General features: G+C 40.0%; 1 protein-coding gene across 3 annotated transcripts in view; it reads left to right on the forward strand.

Annotated features, from left to right (window-relative positions):
• Zgrf1 (zinc finger GRF-type containing 1) overlaps positions 1 to 21812 on the forward strand; it is a 60787-nt gene that overhangs the window by 37668 nt on the left and 1307 nt on the right. For all 3 annotated transcript variants that reach the window (XM_076933238.1, XM_076933237.1, XM_076933239.1), the window contains exons 14-24: positions 992 to 1135; positions 2683 to 2797; positions 5153 to 5415; positions 6913 to 7072; positions 9728 to 9805; positions 10361 to 10508; positions 15301 to 15428; positions 17205 to 17328; positions 20300 to 20476; positions 20612 to 20746; positions 21440 to 21701. In XM_076933238.1, coding sequence (XP_076789353.1) covers positions 992 to 1135; positions 2683 to 2797; positions 5153 to 5415; positions 6913 to 7072; positions 9728 to 9805; positions 10361 to 10508; positions 15301 to 15428; positions 17205 to 17328; positions 20300 to 20476; positions 20612 to 20746; positions 21440 to 21701 — 1734 coding nt within the window. The remainder of the gene's footprint in view (positions 1 to 991; positions 1136 to 2682; positions 2798 to 5152; positions 5416 to 6912; positions 7073 to 9727; positions 9806 to 10360; positions 10509 to 15300; positions 15429 to 17204; positions 17329 to 20299; positions 20477 to 20611; positions 20747 to 21439; positions 21702 to 21812) is intronic.

A 21812-nucleotide genomic window follows, 5' to 3' on the forward strand; every position in this document is an offset into this window, starting at 1 on the left:
TTGAAGATGTATTGTTTGAAAAGCTAGATTCTAAAATGCTGCAAAAAAAAAAAAGAGTTACTTTTTGAGTATTGACATGGTACCACCAGTAGACACTTACATATCAGAGAAAATACTTTGTGTTTATATATTTTTAATTATTAAAAATATTGTAGCCGGCGGTGGTGGCGCACGCCTTTAATCCCAGCACTTGGGAGGCAGAGGCAGGCGGATTTCTGAGTTTGAGGCCAGCCTGGTCTACAGAGTGAGTTCCAGGACAGCCAGGGCTACACAGAGAAACCCTGTCTCGAAAAACCAAAAAAAAAAAAAAAAAAAAAAAAAAAAAAAAAAATTGTATAAGGTCTGGAGAGATGGCTACCACAAGGAGATGGGAGGTAGAGACAGGAAAATTGCCAGAAGCTTAGACCAGATAACCTGGTGGGAAAAAGTGCTAAGGGGATTCTGTCTCAAACATGGCATAAAGCAGGACCAGCACCCAAGGTTGTCCTCTCACTTCCATATGTACAGTGTGGTGCACACTCACTTTGAATCCACATATATAAATGAGCATGTACACAACATACACATATTGTAAGATGTATTTTTATTTGATGTATATGTGAGTAACTGTATGAGTATATGGATGTTCTGTTGTGAGTTTTAGTGGTCTAATATCCAGCATGGTAACAACAATCTATTGTAATGTCCTATGTACTTGGAATCTGCAAAAGATGGACATCTTAAGGGTTCTTACATACATACAGAAGTAACCATGTCAGAAGTGGATATTAATTAGCTTGGTTGTGGGAATCATCATACAAGATATATCAAAATTTGTTGTGTCTGGCATTATAGTACAGTGGCAGAATGGGTATGTAGTATGCACAAAAAACTAGGTTCAGTTTGTCTACCACCCCAAATGCCATGTTAAACATCCTAACTAGAGTTGTTTGTTTGTTTTGCTCAAGCTTACCTTAGTAAAGCTGGAATTTAAAGATGTTTCTCTTTCCAGGTGATCTTTGGGTTATTTCAAAAACCCTAGACTTTGAACTAGACACTTTCATTGCATGCAGTGCCTTCTTTGGGCCGTCTTCTGTCAATGAAGTGGAGCTGCTGCCTTTGAAAGGCTATTTCCCTTCTAATTGGCCCACCAACAGTAAGTACCATCATGCCCACCCTAATCTCTATTTAAACAGAACAGGACAGACACAGGAGGCAGCAGGAGCAAGTATGATGTGTGTGGAATTGTTTACTAAAGCCAATGAAAAGCACCCATCTCCAGTTTCTAATGTTGTATGCAGTGGGATCCTGAAAATGTGTATTGTTGACAGAACACTGGCCAAAAGCACTGTGGGGGAGGAAAGGCTGTATTTTGGCTTTCTGGTTACAGTTTATCAAGGGAAGCCATGGCAGGCGTTTACAGCAGGAACATGAAGGCAGGAACGAAAGCAAAAGTCATGGAGGAGCACTGCTTGCTGGCTTGCTCCCCATGACTTACTCAGCCTACTTTGTTCTACAACTAGGATCACTTGCCCAGAGGTAGCATTGCTCATAGTGGGCTGGGCGCTTCCACTTCAATCATAAATCTAAGAAATGCCCCCCACAGGCTTGCCTACAGGATAGTTTATGCATTTTATGTGTATGAGTGCTCTATTTGCATGCATGCCTGTATGAAAGAAGAGGGCATCGGATCCCATTGCAGATGGTTGTGAGACACCATGAGGTGGCTGGAAATTGAACTCAGGACCTCTAGAAGAGCAGTCAGTGCTCTTAACCACTGAGTCATCTCTCCAGCCCCCAGTCTCTTTCTGATTGTTGAATTTGGTTCATCATGAATTAAAGACACAGAATTTAATGATCCTAGCTTTTAGTATTTCATGTTTTTAACCTTTAACCTCCCATTCTCTCTGGCCCCCTTTGTTTTGGTTGAGAGAAGGTCTTGCTGTGGAGACCAGGCTACCCATGAACCCACAGAATCTCTTGCCTCCACTTCTGGAGTGCTAGCATTATAGGTGTGTATGGCTTGCTCTTTTTTTTTTTTTTCCTTTATTTTTATTTATTTTATTTATTTGTTTAGTGAGCCTGGTTGACCTTCTACTCACAGGATTAAAGGTGTGCTCTGCTATACTCAGTTGACCTTTTGTTCTCCAATTGAACGACCTTAGTCGACCAGTATGAATCTAACTAGAGACCAAGTAACAGTCATTTTTTTTATGTGGACATTTTGGGGTTTGTTAGAGATGTTTTCTTAGCAATGTTAGCATTTTAGTTTTCTGTTTTTCATATGCTTTAATAAATGATTGAGGAAGAAATACAAGAAAGTTTAAAAACTGTACAAACACTCCTCTACAGCACAAGCACTGTGTTGATTAAAGAGAATTGCTGCTGCCAAGCAGTGTCCTGTCCTGGGGCTGTTCTGTGTTTACTATATACAGTACACTGTGATTTCAATTATGTGATTTCAATTATCTGATTTCAATTATGTGATTTCAATTATGCAGTTTAGAGTGCTCACACACAAAATGAACTGAGTAGAGAGAATAGTAATATAAACAGATAGGTGCTTAAGACCTCTACATGTCCTAAAGAAATATTTTCTGTCATCTGACTAGTTCAGAAGATGACCTCTGAGTTATAAGGGCATTTAATCAGTTTGTGTTGGTTGCTTACATCTAATATTCATTTTCCACGTTGTCTCTGTAGTAACAGTCCATGCATTATTGGTTTGTAATGCTAGCACGGAGCTGACAACTCTGCAGAACCTTCAGGACTACTTTAACCCAGCTGCTCTTCCATTAATGCCACACCTGTTAGCAATGTAAGTCATTTGTTATCTTTTTTTTCCCCTTCCCTTCTCCCTCTCGTTCCAGCCTTGCTCATTCCAGCTCGTTCTGGCCCAAAGGTTTATTTATTTATTATATGTAAGTACACTGTTCCTGTCTTCAGAGACCCCAGAAGAGGGCATCAGATCTCATTACAGATGGTTGTAAGCTACCATGTGGTTGCTGGGATTTGAACTCAGGACCTTCGGAAGAGCAGTCAGTGCTCTTAACCGCTGAGCCATCTCACCAGCCCAGTCATTTTTTATCTTGCATCATTGAATTACATTATAGAGGCCTAGTTTCTTTCTATTGTTTGATGAACACTATAATCAGAAGCAACTTGGGAGAAAAAGTTTTATTTCATCTTACAGCTTAGAGTCTATCTCAAAGGGAACTCTGTGCAGAAACCTGGAGGCAAGAACTGAAGCAGAGGCCATGGAGGAACACTGCTTACTGGCTTGCTCAGTCTGCTTCTTTATGCAACCCAGAACCCCTTGCCTAGGGATTGCACCACCTACAGTGGGCTGGATCCTCCCCATCAATAATTAATCAAGATCATGCCCCACAGATTTTCCCATGGATAAATGTGATAGAGGCATTTTCTTAATTGAGGTTCCCTCTTCTTAGATGCCAACTTGTGTCAATCTAACAAAAAATTTATCAGCTTAAGTGGTAACTGAAGTGTAATAACAGAATATTAAATATATTTTACCAATAACATTTTAATTATCTTTTAAATTTGGAGATTACTGTATATTAGAAGTTAAACATAAGTCAGATGTGGCTCAGTGGTAGAATGCTGTGAGCATGTGTGAGGCTCTGGTTAGATCCCCAGCACCAAAAATAAATAAATAACATTTATAAAAGGAAAGAAAAATATATATGTATTACTCCCTTTTCACAGGTTTATTTGTTGCAGTTCAGGACAGTTCTGAAATTAATTCTTTTTATTGAGGGAGGTAGCTTTTTAAAGGATCATTATAGTACCTTTTTTTTTTTTTAAAGCTAGTATGTTATAGCACTTTTAAAGATTTATTTATTTATATTTTTTGTTTTGTTTTTGTTTTTGCTTTTTCTAATGTATGGGTGCTCTGTCTGCATGTACTACTGCATGCCAGAAGAGGGCATCAGATCCCATTATAGATGGTCATGAACCACCATGTAATTGCTGGGAATTGAACTCAGGACCTCTGGAAAGAGCAGCCAGTTCTCTTAACTGTTGAGCCATTTCTCCAGCCTCATTGTGTAAAATTTCATTTATCTGTGTGGTTTTTTACTGTGTGTGGGTGTAGCCTGCATGTATGTATGTTCATTGTTTGTGTGCCTGGCATCCAGGAAGGCCAGAAAAGGTATTGGATTCCCTGGCAGTGTTGTTACAGTCAGTGTGAGCTGCCATGTGGGCTCTGGGAATAGAATCTGGAAGCGCAGCTAGTGTTTTTACCTGCCTTCTCTCCAGCCCCTTATTTGTGTCTTACTGCTACATATTACTTAACATTCGAAAGAATGGTTTTGTAGTGTAGATGCTGATATTATTTTTATTCTAATCACCTGTATCTCACTTTTAAATTTCTCTAATACCAAAGCTCTCTTTAAAAAGTGAGAAATGGGGCTAGGCTACAGCTCATGCTGTCACACCCACGAGGCCCTAGGTTTCAGCTCCAATACCACGCTGTTAACCAGCTGTGGCAATATACTCCTGTAGTATTAGCACTGCGGAGGTGGAGACAGGAGAGTCATGAGTTCTAATTCATCTGCAGCTACTTAGAGAGAGTTCCAGGTTAACCTGGCACACATAAAACATCCTGTCTTAATTTTAAGTCAGTGAATGACTTAAAATAACAATGAAACCCCAGGGTTTTTTTTTTTTTTTTATTGCTTTTTAACCCTTGTAACTTCACTTTTATCTACTTTAAATAACAATAAAACCCGTTTGCCTGAAATATAAGTTATAATAATTATCTAAAGCCTACTACATATTAGTGCTGTGAATTTGTGGGACCATTTTTTTTTAGAGCTGAGGACTGGACCCAGGGCCTTGTGCTTGCTAGGCAAGCACTCTACCACTGAGCTAAATCCCCAACCCTTGTGGAACCATTTCGATCTTTATTTATCTTTATTTGGAGTTCTTTTTGGTGTAAGAGTATATAAATTAATGTGTAGACTACATAAACTCATGCCAGCGGACAGTGAATATTTTGTAAATATCAGTTCTCTGCACCCTCCAGAGTGAAGCCTATCCATTTGTTATCTCCACATTTTTTTCTGAGGACTGTAAAGTGACAGCTAAGTTATGAATACGTCCACTGACACATTTCCAAAGTCCTAACTGTTTGTGATGTTCTTTTTGCTAGGTCTCAGTCATCTACAGTTAGCAGTAAAGATGTCAGTAAGAGAAGATTTATCCCACCAGCCATTACAAGCATTAAAACAAAATGTGAACTCCTGCACTTAGGAGCAGTCTTGCAGTTAGCTAGGGAGTTGATTAACATACACAGGTTGAACGAGGATCAAGCTACAGCACTAATTCAGATAGCTCAAATGATGGCATCCCAAGGAAGTGATGAAGACGCACTGGAGCCCATCAGCCATTCCCTGCCTATCACAGTCATTCATGGTAAGAGCCATTGTATAGTATGAAAACGTTTATAGTTAATATTGTTCTTTTGTGGTTTTCTAGTGGGTAAGGATATAGCATTCTGAATCAGAACTCTGCTTTCACATCCTGGCTGCATCATTTACTAGCTGTGTGATCTTGTTAGGTGACTTACTTCCTAGGTTTGATTTCTGTAAAATGTGCATTAAAAGTAGCCCACACTTGGTGTGATGGGATTCGTAAGTGATCCAATCTAAGTAGAATGGTTAGCAGAGCATACAGCACACGGCCTCAGGAACATCTGTGTTGATTATGCTAGTTGCTCTGCTTTACCTTCACCTTTCTCATATAGACCCATGTCGTTTTCTAAGACACGCACGCTGACAAGTCAGTCCTGGTGTTTAAAATCCTGCAGTGTCTGCTTGCTAGCTTCAGGAGAAATTTATATTTTTTTAGCTATATTAGATGTACTATTTTTCCTTTTTTGAGACAATGTAAGCCTGACTGTCCTGGAATTCACTGTGTAGACCAGATTGGCCTTGAACTCCCAGAGATCCACACACCTCTGCCTCCCAAGGGCTGGTTTGTCCCTTTGCCTCCCCCTGAGCCTCCCTTCTTCTTTCTTGCTATATATCCATGGAAATTTCTGAAAGTTCTTTCAACATGCTTAGCTGACTTTCCCTAGACCGTTGGGTATGTGATTCTGAGAGACTTAGTTCTGCTCCCTCCTTCCTTCCTTCCTTCCTTCCTTCCTTCCTTCCTTCCTTCCTTCCTCTCTTTCTTTCTTTTGTGGTATTTTTTTCATAATGTATTTATTTATTCACTTTACATCCCGATCGAAACCCTCCTCCCTTCTGCCCTCCCAGTCCCACCTTCCCATCTCCCTTCTCCCACTGTCCCCGCCCCAACCTGCCCTGGCATATTAAGTTGAATCAGGACTAAGTCCATCATTTTCCACTGAGGCCAGACAGGGCATCCCAGCTAAGGGAAAAGGGATCCAAAGGCAGGCAACAAAGTCTGAGTCAGAGACAGCCCTTCCTCCAGTTGTTAGGGGATCCACATGAAGACCAAACTGCATATCTACTTGATGTGTGTAGGAGTTTATTTTGATTTTTTTTTTTTTTTTGAGACAGGGTTTCTCTGTGTAGCTTTGGCTGTCCTGGAACTCACTCTGTAGACCAGGTTGGCCTCGAATTCACAGAGATCTACCTGCCTCTGCCTCCTAACTACTGGGATTAAAGGCATGCAACACTACTACCCAGCTTGGTACTTCTTTCTTTACAGAGAGACTTCCCATCCACCAAGGCCACGCACGATAAATAGTCTTCCTTCTCTGCTCTCATAACGGCGCTACCCTGTTATCTATTTCTTTACCTACGGTTTATCCTGTTGATTGTAGTGCTGTCTTGTGTTGCACGTAGTGGATGGACACTCTGATTTTTGAATATATTAACTGAAGGTGGGTGAAATAGAGAAAATATTGCTTGTACATTCATAAAAGTTTTTATGATGTCTTAGGTGTTTTTGGAGCAGGCAAAAGCTATTTGCTAGCTGTGGTGATTCTGTTCTTGGTAGAGCTGTTTGAAAAGTGTGATTCTGGAACAGTTGACAATTCCAGGCCATGGAAAGTCCTCATTTCTTCTTCCACTAATGTAGCTGTTGACAGAGTGCTTCTTGGGTAAGTGTGACAACTGTGTCCCAGTTTCCATACATATGCTTGCTGCCTGACAAGAGTGCAAGGTTGTGGATTCTAACCCAAGAGCTATGATGTAATAGTCTAACTTCTTAACTAGTGATTGTTTATTTATCTGACAGTTTGGATAAAGGTGGAATAACCCTATGAAAATAAAAGTTTGGCCAAGAACGTGTAGGACTGGAAGTGTGTTGCTGTGAGGGGGAGCTGTTGTGAGCCCTGAGGATTCCTTTGAAAGGCATTTCTTGGAGTTGCATCTTGGACTGATGGTGTACTCTCTTCCTCTGGAACTAAAAGGAGGCTTGCCCGCTGCTTGTTATTGAAAGTAGATTTCCAACCTCATTGCTCCTTAGTTGTACAGCTGAGGCCCCTGCACATATAGGCATCAATCAGCTAAGATGCTCTGCAGAGACTCACATACACCATGGGGCTTATGCTATTTCTTCTCACAAATAAAAATCCTTTGCCTCTGACTCAGAGGTTTGACTTTATTATAGAAATAGGCTGATGTCAAATCCAGAAATTGCCATTCTCTTGAACATGCACCTGTATCAATACATTAACATAGATGAACAATGTAAGTTATGTATTTTAATAAGAGGGATACAAAGAAGACAATAGCAATATATTTTAAGTAAATACAAAAAGAAAATTTAATTTACTCTGTGTATGTATGTGTGTATGGTAGATTAATTTTTTGATTTAATACAAACTTGCACTGAAAAATGAGTGCTAGCCATTTCCGATGGAGAAGTAGCTCACTTTCCTCTAAATTGAAGTCCATTGGTTACTTTTTATCTTAGCCTGACAAAATAATGTAAGGTGGGAAATGTTTATTATGGTTCATGTTTACAGCACAAGCCCTCATGCTAGGCCAGCCGTGGTGGTGGAAGCTAGAGGCCGGTCCACCCACTCACAGGAAGCAGAATGACTGACATAGGTGCTGGTGCTTCTCTGACTGTCTCATTTCACTTAATGTGGGACCCCTGGGTTACTGCCGCCCACTGCTGGGACTTACCCTTTCAATCTAGAAGTCATAACTTACCAGAGGCTTACCTCCAGCCTGATTCTAGGTCTTGTCAGACTGTGAAAGATTTAAAATGAAATCTATTTATGTTTTAACACAGTCGTTTTTTGCCGACATTTTGGAAACTGTGTTTAAAGGGCTACAGTTTGCTTTAGTTCTCTTTAATTTCCAGTTTCTGGGGTGGTGCGAATGTCTTAGAGGACCTGGTGTTCGTTGAGCTGCACCTCTGAGCTAGCAGAAAGCTAGAGCTGTCGGATACAAGAGGGAAGGGAATAATTTCTCCTTCTGCACAAATCCCTAATGAGGGGATCAGGAGTTATCTGTAGAGGAACATTTTAGTCTCTGGAAGCAGATGGTCTAGCTTGAGTTCTAGGCTTGGCTGGCTCCACTTTTGTTTGTTTGTTGTTTGTTTTTGTTTTTTTAATTTTATGTGTATGTGTGTTTTGCCTGGATTTATGTCTGTGTATCATGGGTGTGCAGTGTCCACAGAGGCCAAAAGATATTGGATCCCTTGAAATTGGAGTTATGAATGGTTGTAAGAAACTATGTTGGTGCTGGGAAATGAACCAAGGTCCTATAAGAGCAGCAAATGTTCTGAACCTCTGACCCATCTCTCCAGCCTCTTCCACTTGTCAATGATGTAGGCTCAGCTAAGTTATCTCACCTTGAGAGCTTCAGTGTCCTTCTCTCTGATGAGATAGTGTGCATCATTATAGTAACATACTGAAAAGGCTCTTAATGCAAAATATGTAGTATCTATTGCTTTCCATATCATATGTCTTTAGGGCATTTTATTTCTGATCAGTCTTAACACTACTATAAACACTTAATGACCTCTGTAGAGATTTGAATACTTAGTCCCCAGCTGATACAGTTGATAGCTATTTGAAGAGGATTAGGAGGTGTGGCCTTGCTAGAGGAAGTATGTCACTGGGGGTGGGCCGTGAGGTTTCAGAAGCTTTCTCTGCGTCTGTTTGTGAATCAATATGTGAGCTCTCAGCTGCTGCTCCAACTGCCTGTCTTCTCCGTTCCACTGTCATTGGCTGTTACTCTCCTGGCACTAGAAACCCGAAATAAACTGCTTTTTTTTCTGTAAGTTGTTTTGGTCACAATGTTTTATTACAGCAATAGAAAAGTAACTTGTATAATCTCTTAATAGAAAATAAATATATCTAAATTTTTCCACAGAATGTGCTGAGGAGGAGGTAGCTCAGTGTGGAATGATTGTATAGCATACATAAAGTCATGGGTTTAAGCTCCTGCACAAAAAGGAAGATAACTGCCAAAAATCTCTCAGTATGTTCTATGAGAACATTTTCAACTACATTGCTTTTACTTTGAGTTTAAATATTTCATATTGAATTATAACAATCATGACAATGCAGTCCTATGTAGAAATAATTACAATAATAATATACGTGAACATGTTTGTGCATGTCTGTATGTCCAGCACTCAGTAGGCTAAGGCAAGAGCATTAGAAGTTTAGGGAAAGTCTAGGCTAGACTGGCACACTGTCTTCAAAGGAAAACTCACAGTAATATAAATCATACATGAAACTGTGTTTTATACTCTGTAAGTAAGGAGAATCTATTTTGTCTTGTTTTCTTTAAAGGCTTCTCAGTCTTGGATTTGAAAAGTTCATCAGAGTTGGGAGTGTTAGGAAGATTGCCAAGCCAATTTTACCTCACAGGTAAGATTGCTACATCTTAACAGCTACAGAATATTCTAAGAAGTATGAACATTTTATGGGTTTTACCTTAAATTTGGCCTTTGAGAAAAGAGATAGCTTTAGTTTTTAGTTAAATTAGGAAACCTACATAGAAATTCTGACTTAGAAAAAGTAATCCAAAGCACATGTAGTGGCCAGGCCTTTAATCCTGATCCTTGGGAGGCAGAAGCAAGTAGGTCTCTGTGTGAGTTTAAGGCCAGCCTCATTTCCATGGCTAATTCCAGGACAGACAGGATTAGACAGTAGACCTTGACTTAGAAAAATAAAAACAGGCCAGACAGTGGTGGTGCACGCCTTTAATCCCAGCACTTGGGAGGCAGAGGCAGGTGGATTTCTGAGTTCCAGGCCAGCCTCGTCCAGTGAGATCCAGGACAGCCAGGGCTACACAGAGAAACCCTGTCTCGAAAAACAAAACAAAAACAAACAAACAAACAAAACTAACAAAAGTCTAATCCATTTTGTTCCTTGTGTATGGGAAATTAACAAGGAATATTCTTTCTTGTTGCTCCATTTCAGCTTGCATGCTGGCTCAGACAATGAAAACGAACAATTGAAGGAACTCCATGCACTGATGAAGGAAGAACTGACTCCTATAGAAAGAGTTTATGTCAGAAAAAGTATCGAGCAGCATAAGCTGGGGACCAACAGAGTCCTGCTGAAGCAGGTGAGGTGAAGTTGCATCAGTTCCTTCCTGATGTGTATGTTCTGCTCAGATTCTCTTCATCCATAGTGATAAATGATCTTAGATTCAACAAGTTGTGTGCTCTGTGCATCCTCACCTACTCTACCCAGTGCATATTGTATTTGCTGCCAACATTCTCCAAGCTGTGACTGTTGGCTTCCATCAACCTATGCAGTTCTTGTCTGCTGGACCTAAGATCTGAGGACCTGAGGGAATGTGTGGGACTAGAGTCTGATTTATATACGAATGTAACAAAAAAAAAAGCAGTGATCCAAGAAAGGCTGTTTGAGTTCAGAAAAGCATGATTACAAAAACATGTAAATAAGCCAATACTAAAATTAACAGAGCAGCCCTTTCCTGGAACTGTCTTAGGACAGACAAATTTAAATACAACTGCCTGACATGAACTATAGATTCTATGTAGGAAAACATGAAAGCAAGGCAGAGGTCATATCTAGACTGAGGGTACAATGACCAAACTGAGTTCTTTAGCTGTGTTCTGATATCCAACAGCAGTAAACAGTCTTATAAATTGAATATAAATGTCACAGGAGGCATGAAATCACATCCAAGAACAATTCTGAGACCAAACTGCACCTGAGGTAAAAGATAAAAGACCCTCTTCTTTCTTTCGTGAAGTCTCTCTCACTGTTCCCCAAGGCATTGTGCACCATAGGTCATTCTTCTGACTGTGTCCTGACAGTGATGAACACATCTTATTACCATGCTTGCAGCATTCTTCTCCCTTTACTTAGACACTTGAAAAAGAAAGTGGGAAGCTTTTAATAGATTCTTAATAAAACTTGGTTGTATTCTAGGAGAAAGAAAAAAAGTTTTTATTTTGAGTAAAATATCAGAGTAAAAATTTGTCTTTAATGCTGTTTTAGAAAGCTAGGGCACTCAGAGTCTGTCTGTGCCCAAAAATCCTGGTGGTACTCTAGTTGCTTCCAGCATTGGGTGCCAGGTGCTCAGACGATAACAGGAAGTACTGTCCCCTTGGTGAAGGAGACAATTCAGAAGCTTCAAGGAACAGAAAAGTGGTGAAGAAAGAAGAGTCACTGGCTCCCTTGGACCACAAGGATATTGATCATTTCTGCAGATTTCAGGAAGCCAGCTTATGTGAGACCTTGTCTTGGCCAACTGTTGCTGAAATAAGACTACTGAACTATAGAATCTCAGGGCAGCTTATGACTGCCTGTCAGCGGCTGTGGCTCAGCTTAGACTATGAGCCAGTCTCGCTCTCAGAGCACTTACCCACAGCATATTCAGAATACCTTGTACACAGGAGTACAGGCTAGACCTTTAAAGCTTCTGTTGATGCTCTGTCCCCTAATATTCTGTTTGCTCTAACTCATCAGGCATGTGGACAAGCCCACATCCATGAGGCAAGGAGACATCCTCCACCTGCCTCTGGTGAAAAGCACTGCAGAGTCACATTGCAAGTGGGGTGGATATGTCAGAAAAACCTTACAGAGAAACTAATGACCAGTATGTGATAGGTTTGCATGCTAGGAGTCCCCAGAATACTGTTTTTGTTTTGTTATGGGGTCTTACTGTGTAGCCCTGGCTGACCTGGAACTCACAGAGATCACCTGTCTCTGCCTCCATAGTGCTTGGTTGAATGGCATAGGTTAAAAACTCTCAACTAGAAGTCCTCAGAGTCCTTTCTAGGATCAAATTTGTAAAATGTACTCTGTGCTGCCTCTCCTCAACTAAGTGCTGAGTTTGGTTGTTCTCAGTGAATACCAATTGCCATTTATGTAAATTACTCAACCTGCAATAATAATAATAATAATAATAATAATAATAATAATAATAATAATAATAAAAAGAATAACTGCTAATATTTTTGACAATGTTTTTAATGAGAACCCAGTTTTAATAGTCACTACCTATCTACAAATGAAACTATATTAACAGAAAAAAAATATTTTTTAAATCTGTGCTAACAAATGTCCAGTCCAGAAAAGCAGACAGACCTGACACTCATCAGTGCCTGGACTTTACAATAAACTTTTAAAAAATGCTTTATAGTTACTGCTTCCTAGTCAATAAATAATAAAATGTCTTCTACTATTTGACTCTCAGCAGTATAATAATGAATTAAAAGGTGAAACTGGTTGGTCATTATGGTTAGCTCACGCCTTGACTCCTGTACATGGGATGCAGAGTCTAGTGAATCTCTGTGATTTCAAGCCCAGCCTGGTCTACAGACTGAGTCTAGTACAGTCAGAGCTACATAGAGAAACCCTGTCTCAAGCAACAACAAAAAGCTAAAACTAATATAATTCTTTAATGGAAAAACTTTATCCTTTAATTTTTAAAAAGAAGCTTATTGACTTATAAATTTAAGATTTTTCTTTTAAAATTGCTTTTATCAGATATAGTTTCTGGAAATAAAATAATAAATACTATTTATGAGACTAAGAAACATATATAAGCCATAAGGATCAAATACTTTTAAAGAACTAAATGCTTACTCACTGGAATTTTTAAGACAAAGTGGCTTTTCTTTTTAGTTTGTATGTATGGGTAGTGACTTTGTGGACATGTGGATACCTGTAGAAAACAGAGGAGAGTTGATGATCCCTTGGGACTGGAGGTACAAAAGTTTGTTAGCTTTCCAGTGTGGAAACTGGGAACTGAACTCAGGTCCTCTGGAGAAACTTCAGGTGCCCAAACTACTGAGCCATCTTTCCAGCTTCCACATCTCTCTTTAATTTAATTTTATTATTTTTTTAAAGATTTATTTATTTTATTTATGTAGCTATATTCAGATGCACCAGTAGAGGGCATCAGATTCCATTATAGGTGGTTGTGAGCCACCATGTGGTTGCTGGGAATTGAACTCACGACCTCTGGAAGAACAGTCAGTGCTCTTATCCACTGAGCCACCTCTCCAGCCCAGATCTCTCTTTTAAAGTTACACTTTTTTGTTTTGTTGTTTGTATTTTTGAGACAAGCTTGCTTTCTCTATGTAGCCTGGGAACTTGCTGTGTAGACCAGGTTGGCCTCAAATTCACAGAGATTCACCTGCTTCTGCCTAAATGGTGGGATTAAAGGCATGCCAGCACATGAGGTCTGCGTGTGTGTGTGTGTGTGTGTGTGTGTGTGTGTGTGTGTGTGTGTGTGTGTGTGTGTGTAGAGGTCAGAAGACAACTTGCAGAGGCTCTCTCCTTCCTCCATGTTGGTCCTGAGTGAACTCAGGTGATCAGGTTAATAAAAGAATGGAAGCCTCACTAATACAGAGTCGTTGTGCGTGATGAGTGTTAAGAAAATAATGCTTATCATTTCCTTAGGCTCTGTGGGGCAGCACTCGAAGGTTCTAGTTTTGTCATTTGAACTTGTTGAAAATAATCATTTGGTATTGAATGTTCTGAAAACATCCATACATGTAGTATTATATATACTGAGCCGATTGTACTTATGTATTTAAGAATACACAAACACACACACCATCACCACTACCATCAACAACAATTAATGAAAAAGAAGGCTGTGAAATTGAAAGAGAGCAAGGACGGGTAGATGACTTGCCTTGGAGGGAGGAGCAGGAAGGGGTAATAATGTAATTATATTTAAAAAATTTAAAGATTTATTTATATATCTCATATATATGGGAGTTTTGTCTGTGTGTGTATCTGGATACCAGAAGAGGACATGGGATCCCATGGGACTACAGTTATAGATGGTTGCGAGCTACCTTGTGAGTGTTGGGAATTGAACTTAGACTCTCTAGAAGAGCAAGCAGCCAGTGCTCTTAACTACTGAGCCATCTCTCTAGTCTTAAAAAGAAATAATTTTTAAAAAAGAGAGACCATCTGTTTATATGGACTGCCCTTACCGTCGGTGTCATGCTGCAGATTAGGAAAGCACATGGATATAAACATTCATACGGTATATATGTGTATAGCTCACAGATACTAGACCAGTAACCATAGCTAAGCTTTAAAATTCATAGATTTTTTTTATTGTATATATTTATATAATAATTAAACATTAGCCTTTCAAGCTTTCTGCCTTGAACACAATGGCATTTTAATATATTATTTAAGGTTGGTACAATTCAAATGCACCAAGGGGTAAAAGTACATTGGAAGTTCTATTTTATTTGAATTAGGGACTTACTGTGTAGCTCACATTGCCCTGCAGTTCCTGATCCTCTTGCCTCAAGCTCCTGAGTACTGGAATTACAGGCATGCCCTGCTTTAGACGGGTGCCTTTGTAAGCAGTCACAGAGTCACTGTGTTCAGGGGTTAAGCAAAGGATGGCTTCTTAGCATGTTCTGTGTTCTTCATGGGAAACTTAGGTCATTGTTGATAAAATGTGTTCTAATCGTTCAAGCTCATCTGGAAGATAAAGGAAGACATGTCATCCTTCAAGCTTCCTGAACCACTCATGCATTAATGTTTCTTCTGTTGTAATACCACAGTGAATAATGTTCTCACTAGTGACCTCGTAAAGCAGCTTGGGTTCTGCAACATCTACTTTATATGTGGGAGTGATGGAAATGTAGCAATAAACTGATAATTGATTATGAGCAGGAATCAAGATATATTTGGTTTGTCTTCTGACTTAGCCTTCAAGTTCTCCGTTAAATTCTTGGTTTTCTTTTAATAGCCATTGGTTAGTACTATTTTTGTTTGCCTGGGTAAGGTGACTCACAACTGTAAGCTCCACACTCAGAAGGGAGGTTGAGCAGAAGCATTTTGAGGCCAAACATGGGCTACTGAGTGAGATATTGTCTCAAAACCTCTTTTTCTTTCTACTGAAGGTTCGAGTCGTTGGCATTACGTGTGCAGCCTGCCCATTCCCGTGTATGAACGACCTTAAGTTCCCTGTGGTTATGCTGGATGAGTGCAGTCAAATGACAGAGCCAGCCTCACTCCTTCCTATTGCAAGGTAACCTGAAAGACTCTTTCCAACAGTACACACGAGTTAAGTATTTCAGACATCTCCTGAGTTCAGATGCTCCACAAACACTTGTCAGAAGTTTTAGACTTTCCTCCCAGCCTTTAAGCTATAAGAGCACGACTGCTGGGACCATTATAGCACTTCCCTTAATTGTGAGCCAGATTAGTGGTTCCTACTCCAATGGGCAGTACTGTTCAGTGTCCTTTCTTTTGTATGATTTGGATGGTGTAGCTTCTGAAAATATTTTTTAGTTTATGAGAGAATATGTTGAAAATCAAATTGAAAATGAAGATTTGTCCCCAGAAACTTAAGAGGGAAAACCTAAGCTGTTATAGCCATTAGAAAATTGTGCTTTTAAAGCATCTTTGAGGGCTGAGACATAGTTCAGTGAGTAAAACATGTTTAATGTGTGTTACCTGAGTTTAACCCCCAGTCTAAAGGAAGAGTCCACCACAGTGAGACTCAGGAGACCTTGCTCATCCCCAGTTGATGTATCCATAGAGCGCTGGTTGTCAGGGTTTCCCTGGGACTCTAGGCATGAGGTTTTAGCTTTTACTTAAATGATCCTGGGCAGTCAGGGTGACTTGGTCACTTCCCAGCTGCCAGGTTTGGAGGAACATGTGAGGCCCTGGGTGGAGTACAGGGGGGCAATGCAGTTCTGCTGCATTCTGAACACATGTGGCCTTCATTTGATCCTTACAACACCATGCACAGAGTTACTACTCCCTGGTTACTGATAAGAGTGAGAAGTGGGAGAGACACAGACACAGACACAGTTGAGATTTGGAGATAGGTTTGTCTGTGAAACTAGAACTTCCCCACAGTGTCTTATTCCTATTTAGAAAGACAGTTTGTCCTGGAGGCCTTGTTTATCTCAGCCCTAAAACAGAGTTTAAGCCAAGGAATTCCAAGACAGCGTCAGAGTTTCTGGGGTCTTAAGATCACTGTTTCTCAAATGTGTTCTGCGAAACACTGACTCAGAGAGGCAAGGGATGCCTAATATATTTTATAAGGAAAAACGGAAGTTAAGTGAAAGTGTATGTGTCCACATGGGCATGTGTATGCCGCTGCTCACCCACGTGTGCTGGTAGATGCGTGTGCATGTGCAGGACAGAAGGAAACACCTAGTACAATCCTTCTGGCCTCTTCACATTCTTTTTTCTTTTTTCTTTTAAAAATTTTGTTTATTTATTTTATTTTCTGTGTTGGAGTATTTTGCTCATGTCTGTGTGTCATGTACATCCTAGAGTTGGAGTGGACTTATGGACCATTGTGAGTTGCCCTGTGGGTGCTGGCATTTGAACCTAGGTCCTCTGCAAGAACAAGTGCTCTTAACCACAGAGCCATCTTTCCAGCCATCTTTACCTTATTCATTGAGACAGGGTTTCTCACTGAATCCAGAGCTCACTGTTTCACTAGGCTGGCCAGCGAGGCCCTGGAGTCCTCCTGTCCCTAAGCTCCTGGCACTGGCATTATGGATTTGTGCCGCTTCCTCCCACTGTGCCTGGCTTTTGTGTGAGTGTGAGGGATTTGAGCTCAAGTCTTCAAGGCACAGTAACCACTGAGCCCCCTTCCTAATGCAAAGACTCTGGGAGGGAACTTTTCAAAGCCTTCAGCATGCTGGTTAGCACCACTGAGCCCTGCCAGCTCTCAGGACTTTTCCTGCCTTTGCAGTCTAAGAATACATGTTGGAAAGTACAATGAATGATATCTGTATATCTTTTCTCTTTGCTTAGATTAATTTTCTGAATTATTTCTTTTTAGGTTTGAGTGTGAAAAGCTAATTCTTGTTGGAGACCCCAAACAGCTGCCTCCTACAATTCAGGGTTCTGATGCAGCTCATGAAAATGGACTGGAACAAACTCTTTTTGATCGACTTTGCTTGATGGCATGTACTTCTAAATATTTCAAGTTACCATTGAATGTATACTATGTGGGTAGATAAAGGATGAAGATATGGTACCTTATCTTTTTTTTTTTTTTGTCTTGTTTTTTTTTTGTTTGTTTGTTTTTTGTTTGTTTGTTTGTTTTTTGAGATAGGGTTTCTCTGTATAGCCCTGGCTGTCCTGGAACTCACTTTGTAGACTAGGCTGGCCTCAAACTCAGAAATCTGCCTGCCTCTGCCTCCCAAGTGCTGGGATTAAAGGTGTGCCACCACTACCCCCCCCCCCCCTTTTAAAGATTTACTTATTTATTTTATGTATATGACTACACAGACACAACAGAAGAGGGCATCGGATCTCCATCACAGATGGTTGTGAGCCACCATGTGGTTGCTAGGAATTGAACTCAGGACCTCTGGAAGAGCAGTCAATGCTCTTAACTGCTGAGCCATCTCTCCAGCCCATCTTTGTTCTTAAATAGTTTATAATTGGAGTTAGAAAATACTCTTCTGAAAGACAAGTAGAATCTCTTTGTTCTCATATGCCTTCAAAAACAGAATGTTTCTCTGTATACATCAGTTCTATTATCCATGAGTGTTCAACTTAGGTGAACAGTGAAGTGGCATTTCATATGGTACCCAGCAACTGCTATGTAGTTCTAGGGCTTTTTTTTTTTTTTTTTTTTATTAAAAAAAAAAAGATTGCCGGGCAGTGGTGGTGCATACCTTTAATCCCAGCACTTGGGAGGCAGAGGCAGGCGGAGTTCTGAGTTCAAGGCCAGCCTGGTCTACAGAGTGAGTTCCAGGACAGCCAGGGCTACACAGAGAAACCCTGTCTCGAAAAAAAAATTTAAAAAAAAAAAATATTTTTCTATAATTTTTATTTTTTGTTAACATGCAAAAAAATCATTTCATTATGACATGTCTATTTATACATACTTGTCATTCTTCGTTGTTATATTTGCTCGCCCTGCCCTCTTCTCTCTCCCTGTCGGTCTGCTTTCTTCCTACTGTCTGCCTTCTGCCTTCCTGACATATGTATTCTATCACTCTGTCCCTGCCTCCTGCTCCATGTGTGCGTGTGTGTGTGTGTGTGTGTGTGTAAATAGGTCGGCATTTGAATGTACATTCCATACATGAGAGAAGTAGACTATGTGGCTTTCTGGGTCTGGGCTTATTTCACTGCCGTTCTTATTACATAATTTCATTTTTTAAAGGGGAAACCCTGTATTAGGATGAGGTGCTTAATTTTATTTTAAATATTTTTTATTTTATTTATATGAGTACACTGTAGCTCTCTTCAAACACATCAGAATAGATCATTGGATCCCATTAGAGATGGCTGTGAGCCACCATGTGTTTGCTAGGAATTGAACTCAGGACCCCTGGAGGAGCAGCCAGTGCTCTTAACCACTGAGCCATCTCTCCAGCCCCTAATTTCATTTTCTTTACAGCTGAATAAAACTCTATTGTATATATGTACCATCTTTTAAATTTTTTGTATTGTTTATTATTATTAGTGTGTGTATCTCTGTGTGTGTGTTGTCTGTGTGTCTACACTTGGGTGGAAGTCAGAGGACAACTTACAGGCGTTCTCTAGGCAGTAGAGAGAGGCTTGATGGTGAATGCTTTTTATCCACAAAGCCATCTCACCAGCTCTACACTGTTGTGTTTTTTTAAGTCATCTCAAATAGCAACTTGGTAAATAATGACTTCCAAGTTCTCCTTCCCTCCTGGATCTGGTAACCTCTACTCTTCTTTCTGGAAAGGCTTCCTTCTGTTCCCTGAGCACTAGGTTCTTGTCCTCCTGACACAGCTGCTACCGCTCTCTTACCATTGATTGATTTGTAGTCATCAGTGTGGTCATATAAATCACTGGATAATATGTTGTGTGGCTGTACATATTGTTGTAAACCCTAGTTATTTCTATTACAAGTAATGGTCCTGACAGTATGATTATATCAGAGGCTTCATCCTAGGTTTTACATGTGTGCTGATTCAGGCTTACAGCCTTCAACAAGCCCCATAGAGTGGTGAGATTTGATTTCTTCATTGTTTTTGTGTTTCTCATAGATGATACTTTGGTCATGAAGTCATTAATTCTACATTTGCTATAAAGTTTGGTATTGGCATTCTTTGCACCTATTCAAGATGTTTTAACAATACCAGAAAGGTTTGCAAGTAATGTACTCCAGAAGCTCACTGGAGTGCTGAGACTTGGTTGCTAGGGTACAGCAGTGAGAGCTGGGGCTGCTTTCAAGATTCTGAGGAAGAAGCCAAATAAACTGTTGTAGCAGCAGGCACAGAACTAGGGCCTGGAGTGTTACACAGCCAGCATGGCCATCTTGTCACTGGCAACTTTAAGACAGTGTCTCACTAAGGTGACCTTGAACTTCTTGTCTTAGTCCAGAATGAGCTTCCCTTGTGACCTGCCTGCCTTAGCCTCACCAGAGCTGGGATCACAGGCATGTACACCCAGCTGCCTAATGTTAAAAGACCTTCATTATTAGGACTAACTTCACATAGATCATAAAAGCATAGTGGTGGCGGGGGGGGGGGGGGGGGAAGGTGAACATTAAGCTTTGGTTTACTCTATTTTTTGGTTTTATAGTCTATCAACACATTTTTGTAGTTATTTTTTTTTTTTTTTTCTGCTGTTTTGTTTTGTTCTGTTCTGTTTGAGACAGGGTTTCTCTGTGTAGCTCTGGCTGTCCTGGAACTTCCTCTAGATGACGCTGACCTCAAGCTCAGAGATCCACCTTCCTCTGCCTCTGGAGTTCTGGGATTAAAGGTGTGCACCACTACCCAGCTTTATAATTTCTTTTAAAATATTTATCTGTAGGTTTTTCTCTTGTTGTAATTTATCTAAGAGCATAATGTAACATTAAAACGTTTTAAATAGGTTTTCTCTTTCCCTAGGAGTAGAAGGAAAAACTATGTTTTAATTTTTTTGTTTTTCTCCATTTAAATTTTTTAGGGTCACAAACCCATCCTGTTGAGAACCCAGTACCGTTGTCATCCTGTGATCAGTGCCATAGCTAATGATCTGTTTTATGAAGGCAACCTGGTGAATGGCATTTCAGAGAGAGAGAGAAGCCCTGTGCTGGAGTGGCTGCCCACACTGTGCTTCTATAACGTCACGGGAGCAGAGCAGGTGACTGGCATCGGTGTGGAAGGGAAGCACTACTTCATTTCCTGGTTTAATTCTATTGTTGTTGTTTGTGTGGTTTTACTCAGTCTTCCCATGGCCTTTCTGGGAAGCTAATTTCGGATCTGTTTCTTACTCCAGGTTGAAAGAGAGAACAGCTTTGTGAATGTGGCAGAAGCCACTTTTACCCTCAAGCTAATTCAATCACTGATCGCAAGTGGAATAGAAGGCTGCATGATTGGGGTGATAACATTATACAAATCACAGATGTACAAGGTGTGTGCTACATATGATGATATTTGTCACATAGTAAACATCATATTGTACGTTAGAATATTTGGTATTACACTTGCAGTATTTCACTTGGTGCCTGAAATCTTTGAGACTGTTATCTATGTACTTACAAAGGAACATTCTGATGTGTTTTTCTGGCCTGGATTTTTTCTGCATAACTCAATGCAAACTTAACAAGGTTTAATTAAATTCAGTATACAGCTGTTGGGAAAAATGCAAATAAACAGATTAGAGGAGGAAAATGTGGTGTATGCTTTGTGTCTTGGGACAGATGGGATTGAGACTGTCTTTCAAAATGTTCTTGCATTATTGTATCTCATCAGTAAATCAAGGATGGATACCAAGTATTAATGTACATAAAAGCCAATTGTTGCTAAGTAGATTTTTATAATCTTTTCTTAGTATTTTTATTTTTCATTATTAGCTACTTATCTGTTCTAATTATCATATACAAGTAAAATCTCTGCAATAGGTTAATCACTTTTGGTTATTATTCACAAATAATATTGTCATTTTTAGTTTTAGATACTTTCTACCTAAATCCATGTGAATCATAAGAAAGAAATAATAAAAAAAGAAATAAATAAAAATATTCCTGAATTTACTCCGAAATGGTTGAACTGACCAGTCTAGAGACCAAGTTCTTCCTAATTTCTGCATTTTCTTTATCTACAGATTTGCAGTTTACTCAGTGCTGTGGACGTTGACCATCCTGATGTTAAGGCTGTGCAGGTGTCCACAGTGGATGCCTTCCAGGGTGCTGAAAAGGAAATCATTATTCTCTCCTGCGTGAGGACAAGACAAGTAGGGTTTATTGATTCAGAAAAACGCACGAACGTTGCATTGACCAGAGGAAGGAGGCATTTGTTGATTGTAGGAAGTTTGTCCTGTTTGAGGAAAAATCGACTGTGGGGGCGTGTGCTCCAACACTGTGAAGGTAAAAGAAAAATGTCCCTATTTAAGCTGGGCCCACGGACCCTGGGAAGATGCCAGAGGGAACAGTAATGTGGAGACTCCTGAAGATAAAGAATGATTCCTATGTGCTGTA

The sequence above is a fragment of the Arvicanthis niloticus genome, chromosome 4, assembly GCF_011762505.2.
Source record: "Arvicanthis niloticus isolate mArvNil1 chromosome 4, mArvNil1.pat.X, whole genome shotgun sequence".
Classification (NCBI taxonomy): domain Eukaryota; kingdom Metazoa; phylum Chordata; class Mammalia; order Rodentia; family Muridae; genus Arvicanthis; species Arvicanthis niloticus.